Raw genomic sequence first — 13,381 nt, forward strand, 5'->3', positions numbered from 1 at the left:
GCTTCTCTGCAGAAGGGAAGAAGAGACCCTGCCTTCTGGTTTCTGATGTGCAGTGTGTGGTTTTCTTTCAGCTCGCTATCAGAATGAACTGGCAGGTGTGGACACAGAGTTGCTGGCTGAGCGGTTTTACTATCAAGCCCTTTCTGTTGCACCACAAATTGGTGAGTGAGTTACCATGAATTTTTAATTGTTAAAATCATGTTACCGCAGCCTAAAAAGAATACTCGGTGATACTACGCAGGTCAGGTTATGTCCTGCTGCTGAGAAAGGAGTCGTTTTATCCTCTGGTTAAAATTACTTCCTTCTTTGAGAATCTCTCTTGCTGGCAAGCCGAAGAGAGGAGTTAAAGCAAAGGTGCTCTTCGCCAGTGACCTCAACTTACTCATTGGATAACCTCTGAGAAGCTCAGACTTGCATGAATGTGGTAAAGTTGTGCGTGTCTGGCTAAGGGAAGATCCAGCTGTCCGTTGCCAGAAGCAGAGCATTATTGGTTATCTCTCTCTTTTCACTCCTGTGGGAAAAAACAAATGATCTCACATGCTGCTTTCTCCTTCAGAAGCGACTGCCTTATGAGAACACATTGTGGCAAGAGTTGAGGGCCTGTCTTATCTTTAAAAGTGTGCAATTCCAGAAAAATGTTTTCTCTTTGCTGTCTTTGTAGAATTCTCACTGAGTTGTTTGATAGGCTGATCCCAAATACCAATAAGTGACAAAAATTTATGTACCACAGTGAGCTGGAACAGAACTCTTAAATGCTGATAGTATGATGCCTATGTTAGGAGGAATACAGAGTCAAGGCCATGGCATTAGTAATACAGAGGGGGAGGCATTGTTTGCTCTGCTTTCTTATGTAGATAACTGACAGGAAGTTGCGGAGGATCTAAAAGCGCTATAAAACAGAGAAAAACCTGGGTGGCATAAGTCTAGACCTTTGTACCGCAGCTTTACTACTGTTTGTGTGTCCTGGCTTCCCTCCTGTGTGGAAATGTAGTGAGAGGGAAAGGATCTGCTTTCTAGCAGGGCCATTGGAGAACTGTAAGTTAATTCCATTGCCCCTCTCTTTCATCACAGGCATGCCCTTTAACCAGCTGGGGACACTGGCAGGGAGCAAATACTACAATGTGGAAGCTACCTATTGCTACTTACGCTGGTGAGTGTCTGTGTGGAACTTGCTTTTCTGGATAGAGAGTCAGTGCACTGTGGTTGCTAGTGCCAGATTCTTTTCTCCTTTACTTTGGACTTAGGACTGTTCTCAGCAGAGGAGTTTCAGGAGAGAGGGAAGAGAGGTGGGTTTATTTCACCCGTGAGCAGGACTGGTAATAAGAGTGAGCCTTGGTCAAACCAAACCATCATGCTGGTCACTAAAATACATTTACAGGGCTGCACTTGGAGGGCAGGGTTTCATCTGAGACCCTCTATCTGTGCTAGGGAGCCAGGTTGGAAGGGGAGTTGGAGGTGCTGAGTGAGGCTCCCTGCATAGTGAGGTGGGTGGAATTCAGTTATCTGCACATGGCCTTAAGGCACAAATTTGAAAAGCTGTGTAAACATAGCAGGTAGCGCTGTGGTGTAGCTTGAACTGGGGTTTGCAGACATCAGTGGGAGTTAAGTAAGTAGCCCAGCATGTTCGAACAAAATCACTTGGTACCTGTCTTCATGCTTAGATGCCTGCGTAACTTTCTAGTGAATTAAAGCCCTAAAATGGAGCAACCTTGTGGCAAAGTAACTTTTGATGTGTTCTATTTTGGTATCTTAGTATCCAATCTGAAGTGTCCTTTGAAGGTGCCTATGGGAACCTGAAGCGGCTGTATGACAAAGCAGCCAAAATGTATCACCAGTTGAAGAAATGTGAAACCAGGAAGTTGTCTCCAAGCAAGAAACGGTAAGAAGGAAAAGAAAAGGAGAGGGGTGCAGGGTGAGGGTTTACAATGCCACCAGTGTCGTCCTCTGGGTTGAGAGTAGTGTCTTTCTGGGAAGTGGGAACTGGTAGATGGCCGATTTGAGGCAGTGACTGTTCCCAGAATTTTGAGAGCCCTAGCCTAGATCTCTCGGGTCATAATTTCAGGAGAAAAGCTAAATGTTGGCTAGGTGTAGTTTGAGGTGAGAGTTTTTTCTCACTCCCCCCTGGAACTGGTGACTGTTCATGAGGGTTGAGGCATATTGGTGAAAGTTAGAAGTGTATAAGCTGTCTCTTTTTTCCCCAGTTTCATTAGAATGTAATTTTCAGTTAAGACCTGATTTACCTATTAATAGAGCTGTGTTAGTCTAGTCCATCTATGTGACGGGGTACCTGCTTTACAGTGTTTTCTTCTCAATCTTTTTAGCGGCAAAGACATTAAGAGGTTGCTGGTGAGCTTTATGTACCTGCAGAGTCTTTTGCAGCCAAAGAGCAGGTAAGGTTATGGCAGATTATATCTTCTAGTGATAACTCACAGTACCAGGCGTTCAGAATTGGAAGAAACTGTTCCCTGTAGGATAACAGTGCCTGTGCTGAGGCTTTCTGCCAAAAGATCCAAGACTTTAGTCTCCTAACCTTGCAGGGAGAGTGAAGAAGATTATCTTCCAAGGGAGGCTGAAATACCAAAGGGTTAAATACTTTGTGACTCTGGCTAACTCAAGCCAGTAGGTGAGTGAATGTTGAACTCCTGAGCCTCACAGCTCACCTCTGTGCTGTACGATGGCTTTGGTGTTTAATTGGCTTGTTCAGTCATCAAATGCTTCTTCCTGGCAAGCACTGGGTTTAGGCTGATAGGACAGCAAATAGTCACTGTCTGTACGTGTGCAGGGCTGTTCATTGCATTTGCAAAACTGTAACCAAATACCTTGTTCAAAGAAACAAATAGCATAACCTGTTCATGTTAGAATAAATGGAAAACTTTGTACAGCTGTGTGATTTTTTTTTTTTTTCTTTTTTAATTCCCCCCACCGCCTTGGATTTTCTCTGTCTCTGCTGGGAGGCTTTGAGGTGATTGTAAATTAACCTCTTACTGCATGAAACAGAGCAGGTGTTTTAGAAGGCTTATACACAGGCTACAGCTATATTTATTGTGGAATAGTTTAGGTTGGAAGGGACCTTTAGGGGTCCAGTCCTCCCCCAAAGTAGGATGCACTGTGAAGTCGGATGATGTTGCTCAGAGCCTCATCCAGCTGAGTTTTGAAGGGATCTAAGGACAGAGATTCCACGCCTCTCTGGTCCCTCTTCCAGTGTTCAGCCACCTTCACTGTGGAATTTTTTTTTTTTTCCTTGCATCTAGTCTCATTTTCCTTTTCTGCAGCTTGTACTCATTGCTTCCCTTCCTTGTGCTGTGCACTGTTGAGAAGAGTCTTACTCAGCCCGCTATAACCACCTATTTGGCATCTGAAAACAAAAGAAAATACCCCCCAAGCCTTCTCTCTTTCAGGCTGAACAAACTTGATTTTCTTTGCCTTTTCTAATATGTCATGTTCTCCATTCCCCTTGGCAGTCCTCTGCTGGACTAAGTCCAGTTTGTCGGTGGCTTTTTGATTGTTGTTTTTTGTACTGGGCACCCCAAGGCTGGATGGAGTACTCCAGATGCCATCTCGTGAGTGCCAAATAGAGAAGGATAATGATTTTCCTCAACCTGCTGGCTGTGCCCTTGCTAATGCAGCCCAGTGTGGGATTAGCTTTCAAATATTGACTTATACTGGAGGAGAACTTCAAGGCTCATTTAATATCCACTTAACACATTTAGTGCATAAGAAAATTGGAAATTACTTCAGTTTCCTAAGCATGTTGCCCCCTGAAAAGCATTTGCTAGACATTTTGCACACGGATTTATTTTGTAATTGGGAGACTCCCATAGCCCATTATACTGAATGCCATGGGTGGTTCCTTTGAAGTAGCTAATAGCTACAGAGGATTTTGGAATACTCTTACAGGGCTGCAAGTTAGAGACGTAGGAGGAGGAAAAGTTCAGTCCCCAGTTTGTGTACTGCAGTGTGATCCTGAACTGAGCAGTGGATCTGAAACTGTTGCTACCTTTAGCGTTGAAGTACCTTGTGTGTCTTAATGGCTCCTGTCTGAGCTCCCGGGGAAAAAGTCATGTATTTTTCGGTGACCCATCTCTTTGCAGGGAGGTACTCTAGTTACTGTTTGTCTTTAGTTTAGCAGCTTTGGAGAGGAAAACATAATCTGATTAATCTCACTTGCTTCCCATAGCTGTTGTTGCCTGCAGTGTATTCCCTGGCGCTTCATCCTGCCTAGTGCTAAAGGATAGCCTGACTGCTGGTTTTGGGTCTGTTTCCATGCAGACATTGCCAGCAGCTTGAGTCTTGAATAATAATTCTTGTTTATTTTTTCCTCTTGTTAAGCTCTCTGGATTCTGAGCTGACATCTCTCTGCCAGTCTGTGCTGGAAGATTTCAACCTGTGCTTGTTCTACCTGCCCTCTCCTCCTAATCTGAGCTCAACTAGTGAAGATGAAGAAGAGTATGAGAGTGGCTACTCCTTCCTTCCTGATCTGTTGATCTTTCGCATGGTGATCATCTGCCTTATGAGTGTTCACAGCCTCAAGAGGGCAGGTAACCAGCGCTTTATTCAGCCATTCAGAAATTTAGTGATTAACATTCAGCAGTCCAGTTAGGCTGAAGATGTTATCTTAATTGGCATTCATGTTTTAGACTAGTGGTCAATCTCCTCCACCTCATTATGCTGTCTTGTTGCAGGTTCAAAGCAGTACAGTGCAGCCATTGCTTTCACGCTGGCCCTTTTCTCTCACCTGATAAATCACGTCAATATTCGCCTGCAGGCAGAGCTAGAGGAAGGGGAAAATCCAGTCCCAGCTTTTCAGAGTGATGGCACAGGTAAGAGAACAGAGACAGCATAAACTGGGTCTCCGCAGTTGCCTGCCTATAGGGCTGGCTTTTGCTTTTCTTTCCTAAATCTCCTGGGGATGCGGTTTGTAGTGTAATGCCTGAGAGGTGTTAGAGACGTCTTGATCTTTGCTGCTGCAGATGAAGTGACGTGCTTCACTTGTAAGAGAGAAGTAGCAATATGTTTATTGATACAATAAAACAGCGATTTAACAAAGCTTGAGAGTAAATGCGACAGTGGTTTAACAAGATTTGATGGCAAGATACACTTGATTATTTGCTGCATGGAGGACAGGGTCAGACAAAACTGTTGGGGAGACCCATCCGCGGGAGTCATGAGGTTCAGAAAGGACCCCCTTGTGTTCTAAACCCCTTCTCAGAAGGGAGTTTAGGTGCGGCTGAATCCAGACTTAGTCCCAGACTTGATCAACAGTTTATGCCTAAAGGATTATACGTGCACAATCAATCCTTTGTATCACTTAGCTAAGACTTCAAAGTTTTAGCACGCTTATTCCCAATTCACTTACTGAGTATCTGACGCGATAAGGATCGTCCCAACTTCGAGGAGTAACCTCGAGAGGCGTCCCTGCTCAAGGGGAGGTCCTGGCATGCAACCCGCTGTTGTGCAGGAGAGCTCAGCAGGCACTGGGCTGTCCACTATGTATGGAGTAAGATGGTTGACTTATATTTGCATACCAGCCATATTTTGATTGGTACATGCTTAACCAGCCCTCAGCTGTTGAGCAAGATTTATGACCCTTTAGCTATTGCGTTGTTATCTGTGTCCCCAGAGTCTGACTTAAGCCAGATGCAGCCATCACGACCACCACTGGTGGCTATTGCTTAAGCAGAAAGGGGGGGCAGGGAGGGGACACTGTCACAACTGCTGGGCTGAAGTGCCCAAAGATGGGTAATCTGCTGAGACAGTCTCTACTTAGACACTCTCTGTGAGTATCAGGATCATCACAGGATGAAAATCCTTGTTGTAAGGAGTTATCTTTCTGTATCTCTTGGCAGCTCTTTCATCGTCTGTTTACCCTCATCTGTGCTCCTTGTTTTTCTGTCTATTTGTTGCTATTTACTGGACTCTCTTCTCCTCCACCGAGGAAATGATCTCAGGTGAAACACCTGGGCAGAGCAGTGTCTAAGGGAGGCAGGCCTTGCTTAGCATACCTCATCTCTGCTCAGACAAAACCAGATCTTTCGTTTCTGGGGGATCCTGTTGAGCAGAGAATAAAACTGCTGCATCTTTCCCCTGCAAACAGTTTGTAATATTTCGCAGAATGCAAGGCTAGAGTTTTCCTGCTCAAAAGCAACAATGAATGACTCCTCCCCTGCATGGTTTTTGAAGCTGTCGGGGTGACACAGGGCTGCTGGAAAGGCTGTGAGCATGTTGGTCAAGGAAGGGGTTAGGTCAACTCAGTCTAGTTACAGGGTGGAGTAGCTGGTTTAATCACTTGGTTCTCAGACTGTAGAAAGCTGGGGAAAAGATTTAAGATTCAACTATGTGTTTTATGCTGGTCTAGCAGCATTCAGCACTGAGGCTGCCTGATAACGGAGCAGTACAGCTTGGGCAGTAGGAATCCAGGCTTTCCAAGTCTCTCTGGGTGCCTTTTAGCAAGTGAGTCGTTCTTCTAGGCTTGTCATGTCTTTTTCTCTAGTTAAAGACTCTGATAGAAGTGATGGCTGAAATTTGCATTACTGGTTCCCCAGGCTCAGGGCTGGCAAGCAGCTTGTGTGACACATCGGGACTTTCTTAACTTGTGGTCTCATTTTAAATGCCTGCAGATGACCAGGAGCCGCGGGAGCCATTGAACTCGATTGAGAAGGAAGCTGAAGCTGACTTGGCCAATCATCAGCCCAGCGATGAGCAACGGAAGAACGACTGCAAGAAAAGCAAGAAATACTCCCGCCTCTCCTGTTTGCGTCGCCGCCGCCACCCCCAGAAGGTAGATGAGAGTGACCTGAGCGAGGGCTTTGACTCTGACTCCAGCCAGGGCTCCATAAAGGGCAGCGATGGCTCAGAAAGTGGCTCAGAGAAGAGTGATGAGGAAGCAGAAGCTGCTTTTGATGTGGAGACGGACTCTGACATGAACAGCCAAGAATCTCGGTCCGACTTAGAGGACATGGAGGATGAGCCGGGTGAGGAGGGAAGCGGCCGAGACAAAAGCGGGCCCAAAGAGGCCTTAAAAAACTGTGTGGATGGCAGTGGGCTGGGGGACTCCAAGAGCCCAAGCATCTCTAAAATTGAGGCTCCAGATCCAGCAGTCAATGGGCCAGCTTCCCTGAGCACTAATGACGCAAGCATAGCCAGTAATCTCCAGGCCATGTCCACCCAGTTGTTTCAGACCAAACGCTGCTTTCGCTTGGCTCCCACTTTCAGCAACATCCTTCTGAAACCGAACAGTGAACCACCGATCCTGAAGGATGGAATGGAAAGCAAGCCATGTGTCAATGGAGATCTGGAGAAGCCAATTTTGGCAGAGCAAGGTAAGGATCAGTGACCTCATTCAAAATATTTGTTGTTGCAGTTCTATGTAGAAAACTGCAAGCTGTAGCAGTTTGTTTGCTAAAATCCACCCCTTCTCATGGTGCGAGTTCTCCTTCGGCTAGGTTTGGAGGAGCGGGTTGGGTGTTTCCTGAAGGATGAGCTATGCTCTTTACTGCCTGACATCCAGGGAGATGTGCACTGAGCAAATGAAACACCTGCAGCCAGCCAGGGTTATCTGTTGTTCTGCTCAACAGACTAAGTGCTGAGCAGCCCTGATAATACAGAGGATAATTCCAGCAGGTATTAAAAATTCAGATTATCTTCCTTTTTCCCATGTGAAATCTCTGTAATCAGACACTCGCTGGTGCTTCTGGTGATGAACAGTGCAGATGCAGTCCAGGAAGTTCTCCATGAGATGTCAGATTATCAGCTCTGCAAAGCTCTCATAGGAACTTGTCCGTAAGGTGCATCAACACGCGAGAGGTGTTGAGGACCTCTTTCTTTGACTCTCTGGACGCTGCCTTGCTGAGTGCTCAGGGCTGGACCAAACCGCACATGCACGGCAGGTGGAGCTGCAATGTCTCTGTTACCATGCAACTTACACAACCGAGTAACGTTCTGGGAAAAAACAGCTTGAAAGGGAGATCCAGTGCACTACAGGGAGTTGTTTGTATTTCACATAAAACCTCATAGGCCTGTTTGGTCTTGTTTGTCATTCCTCCCAGCTTCCCTGGAGCAAGGAAACATTTTTGCATCGTGCTGCCAAATTCAATGGGCCTGCAGCACTGGCAAGATTCGGGCTTTGCCTGGGCCAGGATTTGAAGGAGGAGTATTAGATCATGTTAATGTTTACTGGCTGCCAGCATTGCTTCATAGCCACTTGAAAGAGATGGGGGTAAAGGAAGAAACAAACGATTTTTGGTCTGTTTAACATTTTCCTTCAATGGATTACCCAGATGTTGCAGCTTCAGGAATGTATTTGAATAGTGTGGCCATGATACCGTTATAAATGTAGAAAATGAGAGGTTGAGTGAGCCAGGTTGAATGAATTAACCCTTGTGCTTTTTAGCTTTGAGCTCTCCTTGCCTCAGCTGTGCTGTTTCAAAACTGGAGCTATTGCATGGTTTTAACACTATCAGGGATGGTTTCTGAATAAATTACTTCCTCCCTTTTGAATCTCAGTGTTTATTGAATGATAATTGCTGTGCTAATAGGCAGAAATGACTGTGCAATTAAAACAAGGGACTGTAGCAAAAGGCAGCGTTGATTCTCAGATTGCTGCTAGCTCGACCTTAGGTCACTCATGTAGCTCGCATGCAGTTTCATTGGCAGTGGCTTTGAGATCATCAGGTCCGTAGAATTACAAGATTGCAAAGCGCATTCCGTATTTAAACTCACTTGGGCCCTGGCTCGTAAAATAGCCCTACCATTTTCTTTTGCATAGCCCGAAGATTGGTGCACGTTGACCTAAACAGTGATCGCTGGCTCTGTTCTCTGCAGTAAATGATATGGTCCTTGTGGCGGCACATACTGCTTCCCTCTGCTCTGTTAGTGAGCATCTCAGAGGCTGCTGCAGGGGTTAAGGTGTTTGTCAAGCTTTCACAGGGAGATTTTTAGCAAATCTTCTCCCAGTCAAGAAGAAAATGCAACAGTGATACGCTCTTATCAACCACATAGGGGACAGGGAACTGGTTTTGTGAGGATGTGTGGAGGTACTGAGAAGTTCAACTCAACTCTTACCAACCCAGCGCTGTTCTCATACCAGTAGAGCTTGGCTTCTCAAGGGGTTAATGTTTGCCATCCTGCTTTTCCCTTCGTTTTCCAGATGATGTGTCTGACTCTGAAGAAAGCATTTCAAGTAGCAAATCCTGCAGGAATGAGCGATCCCTTCAGGAGAAGCTAGAGATTGTGACCAACGAAGGGCTGCTTCTGACTGTCAAGGTGTTCCTGGACTGGTTGAGGACAAACACGGACCTCATCATCATGTGTGCTCAGGTGGGAACTGTGCTCGGTGTTCGGCCCAAGGCTGCATCTGTTCAGTTCTCCTGGGCTGGGATACTCAGGGCACATATTGAAGCTCCGGTGTCGCAGTCCTGGACAGAAGGTGATGTTAAATACCCCACCATCTGAATTAAGATAATCTTGACCTAAAAAGAGTAGTCAAGTTTACTCTTCATAAAGCATTCTGAGGTCTGGGAAAGATGCTGGAAAGCCCAAGCAGCCTGGTTATTGCATACATCTGTGTTGACATTTTCTGTGGCCATTTGTGTTTTGTTCCTGCAGAGCTCTCAGAGCCTGTGGAACAGGCTGTCTGTGCTCCTGAACCTTCTGCCTTCTGCTGCAGACCTGCAGGAATCAGGTACTGGAGAAGGAAGTGGCAGTGTAATGTTTCAGCAAGCCTAGTCATCAGTGATTTCCGTGGTGTGTGATAGATCCCGGGGTGAGAGATTTGCCAGTAGCAGTTTGCTTATAAGCACAGTAGGAAGCGGCGTCATGCATGTGTTGGTTTTGTATTTAAACACCATTCCAGTTAAATACGGTCCCATAGGCTTTAGCTCTCTTAATCCATCAGGTACGACTGACTGTATACTGTAAGAGTATGATTGGCAGTCGTGGAAACTAGTTTTGAAGCTCCAGATGCTTGTGAAGTGCCCTGTACCTCAGCCTGAAGATCCCCGTGGTTCATGAGAAGCGTAGTTTAAACAGGGATGCTTGTCTGTTGGAACGAATGGGAAAGCTAACCCTCCAAACTACAGTTTTTCTGAAGTGGTGTGCCTCAGCAGGTTGTTTGGGACAGTTATTCTTTATATTGTGGGTGACCTTTTTGTTCCTCCTTCAACACATGCTCACAGTACACGTGCAATTTAAAACCTCTGCCCTTGATCATTGCAGACTGTGTGGCTTAAAGCAGTTTTTGTCCCCACCTCAGTTGTTTTAAGTCACTGTATATTGTCAGTTGTTTTAAGTCACCGTATATTGTTCTGCTTCCCTTCTATCCTCTCCAGGGCTGGCCCTGTGTAATGAAGTCAAGGACATTCTGAGTGGTGCTGAGCTCCCAGACCTAAAAGCCAACTTGCTGCTCCCAGAAGATGTGGCCCTGCGCAATCTTCCCCCTCTGAAAAATGCACACAAGAGGTTTAACTATGAGCAGGACCGGCCCATTTTCTCAGCAGTTGAGGAGGTAAGTCTGGGTAACTCCTGAATCTTGGCACAAGCTGCATTTCCCTTTCTGGAGGTGCAGCCTGTCTTAGCTGTGCAGATGAAGATCTAGTTCTTTCTTGCCAAAAAAGACTCCAAACTGATTCAAACTTCTGAGTTTGAGATGGGTTTGTGTTATTGGTGGTTGCTGCAGTCATCTGTCTATCCAAAAATCAGTGTTCAAAAAATTGCCTTGCCTTCCCTTCCCTGTCAGAGTCATTATGAAAGGAAGCAGAGTCACACGTTCACATCTTTGCTTCTTGAAGTCTCCTGACCTCCCTGTCTGGGCAGAAGAGTTGTTTTCTCTGCCCTGCCTTGAATGAAGGGAATTTGGTTGGAGCCACAGGATACTTCCTGTGATCCTTCTCTCGTAAAAACAGAAGTCAGTGAAATTTCGCTTCCTGTGGCACTCTGTGGCTTCGTAGGGCACTTCTGTCTGTTTTCCCAAGCACAAAGGGCCAAGGTGATCATTTCTGGGTAATGGTGTGCAAAAAAAGGCAATTGTTCTCCTGTCTTGCCTTGCTAGACCGATCTGCTTCCTTTGGAGTGGGGAATGCATTGACATCTTTTGCCTCGATTTGAGGGCACTGCTGTGACACGGGATGTGGGATCTATGTTTGTTAAATCACTGTCCAGCTGGCTGAGGTCTTGAATGTCATCTCAAGCTGCCAGGGCAGCTGGAGCAAAATGCAGCAATCTCGCATCCCACCTAAGCTCCTTTTGCTGCCTTTGCTCAGCAGCCCAGCCAAGGGTAGTGCCTGCCCCAAAATCGGATATAGATTGTTATTTTATTTGATTCCTTTTGCCAGCACGGAGGGCCTGAGCAGAGATTTATCGGGGAGAATCTGTTGATGTTTTCTGAGGTTTTCTTGAGTTGGGGAAGCCCAGACTGCAAGCACTTCTAAGCTTTCTGGCCACCTCTAGGCTTTCCTGCAGCCCTCTACTGCAGCCTCTGTCTTCAGAAGCATATTTCTATCAGAAATGTTTCCTTTGGATATCTTTTTTTAATAGCAGTTTCCACCTTTTCCAAAAACCTGAGCTGCAGGGTTGGAGCTGGCTCAGGCTACAGTCTGCCTAGGGAGATGTGGCTGGTGATCGCCTGTCTGCTTCTTTGCAGTCTGTTGTTCGGATTTGCTGCATACGGAGCTTTGGCCACTTCATTACCCACTTGCAAGGCAGCATCCTGCAGTTCAATTCAGAGCTTGGGATCTTCATCAGCATAGCACAGTCAGAGCAAGACAACTTGCTGCACCAGGCCCAAGCCCAGTTTCACATGGTGAGTTGGCAGAGGTGGGCTAATTCTCTGTACTTGGCACAATTTCTGGTAGATTACTATAAGATTGTAACTATAATCACAGGTCTTTGGTGGGAAATTAAAGTTTTGCTCCTTAAAACTACTCAGGTGTCCCCTTTTCACCCTGTTTCTTGGAGCACGTGCTAGTGTCGGCTTGTGTGTTTCCTGCTAACTGATATGGAAGTTTGTTTTTGTAACTAGGCTGCAGAGGAAGCTCGTCGGAACAGGCTAATGAGAGATATGGCTCAACTTCGACTGCAGGTAGGACATGCTGGTTCCAGCCTGAAAACTGGCAAGGTAGTGACCGAAATGTCTGAAACTAGGAAGGGAAGGGGGAGCTCTCTGCTCCTGTCCCACACAGAGGCAGTAAGCATGTTCTGCAAAGACAGAATCATAAAATATCTCGAGGTGGAGGGGACCCGTAAGGATGATCGAGTCCCACTCCCTGCTCCTCGCAGGGCTACCTAAGACTAAACCATATGCTTAAAAGTGTCATCCAGATGCTCCTTGAACTGGCTTAATGCCATGACCACTTCTCTGGGGAGCCTGTTCCAGTGACCGACCACCCTCTTGCTGAAGAACCTTTTCCTAATGTCCAATACAAACTTCCCCTGAAGCAGCTTCATTCAATTTCTTCGTGTCCTATGGCTAGGCACCAGAGAGAGGAGATCAGTACTTCCCCCTCTGCTGCCCACCTTGAGGAAGTTGTAGGCTGTGATGAGGTCATCCCCCAGCAATAAGGTCAATCCTCAGCGATGAGGTCACCTTTCTCTCCTCCAAGCTGAACAAGTCAAGTAACCTCAGCCACTCCTCGTAAGCCTTGCCCTCCTAGACCTTTCACCGTCTTAGGTCAACCTCCTCTGGACATACTTTAGTAATTTGGTGTCCGTCTCCTATTGAGGTGCCCAAAACTGTGCACAGTATTTGAGGTGGGACCACACCAGGGCAGTGTGGAGTGGGACAGTCACCTCCCGCTGACCCACTGGCTGCATCCAGCCCTCTGCTCCACGTGCTGGGGGGTTGGAAGGGCCTGATGGAGCTTTGCAGGGTGAGTCTTGCCCTACTTGACTGTTTGTTTCGGTATAAATGTGAAGCAAGTATCTCTGCATGTGTGTTTTTTCAGCTGGAGGTTTCTCAGCTGGAGGGAAGTCTCCAGCAGCCCAAAGCGCAGTCAGCCATGTCTCCTTATCTTGTCCCGGACACCCAGGCCCTCTGCCAGCACCTGGCTGTTGTCAAGCAGCTGGCCACCAGCGGGAGGTTCATAATCATCATCCCTCGAACAGGTATGGGGACTTCACGTCAAATTACCGAGCCTTCCTCCCCCTCATTCCACCCTTGCTAGGAAGCCAAGGTGGTGGCTTTCTCTCCTGCTGCTGTTGTCCTTTACTTTGCCTGGAGCAGCTGAAACACCGTTTCTACATGTCACTTTTGAGGCCTGTTTTATGTGTGGCCCGTGCTTGGAATTTAACATAGTTTATCAAAGAACAGCTGGAAAGAGAGAGGCCCTGTTCGCCCTCTGCTTTGTCTGCCTCCTGTGGCAGCCACCGCAGCCGTGCATCCGAAACGGTT

The 13,381-nt window shown here is 46.6% G+C and overlaps 1 protein-coding gene across 1 annotated transcript in view; it reads left to right on the top strand.

The window, feature by feature from the left end:
* Positions 1-13,381, top strand: part of SMG5 (SMG5 nonsense mediated mRNA decay factor) — a gene marked incomplete at its 5' end in the record, with an annotated part of 21,476 nt that overhangs the window by 6,145 nt on the left and 1,950 nt on the right. Inside the window, 13 exons of the mRNA XM_009705658.1 lie at positions 72-161; positions 1,072-1,150; positions 1,754-1,879; positions 2,322-2,390; positions 4,330-4,538; positions 4,683-4,820; positions 6,618-7,319; positions 9,146-9,315; positions 9,604-9,679; positions 10,326-10,501; positions 11,636-11,794; positions 12,014-12,073; positions 12,936-13,095. Of these exons, the coding sequence (XP_009703960.1) occupies positions 72-161; positions 1,072-1,150; positions 1,754-1,879; positions 2,322-2,390; positions 4,330-4,538; positions 4,683-4,820; positions 6,618-7,319; positions 9,146-9,315; positions 9,604-9,679; positions 10,326-10,501; positions 11,636-11,794; positions 12,014-12,073; positions 12,936-13,095 (2,214 nt within the window). The remainder of the gene's footprint in view (positions 1-71; positions 162-1,071; positions 1,151-1,753; positions 1,880-2,321; positions 2,391-4,329; positions 4,539-4,682; positions 4,821-6,617; positions 7,320-9,145; positions 9,316-9,603; positions 9,680-10,325; positions 10,502-11,635; positions 11,795-12,013; positions 12,074-12,935; positions 13,096-13,381) is intronic.

This window comes from Cariama cristata, unplaced genomic scaffold, assembly GCF_000690535.1.
Source record: "Cariama cristata isolate BGI_N322 unplaced genomic scaffold, ASM69053v1 scaffold11828, whole genome shotgun sequence".
In the NCBI taxonomy this organism is placed as follows: Eukaryota; Metazoa; Chordata; class Aves; order Cariamiformes; family Cariamidae; genus Cariama; species Cariama cristata.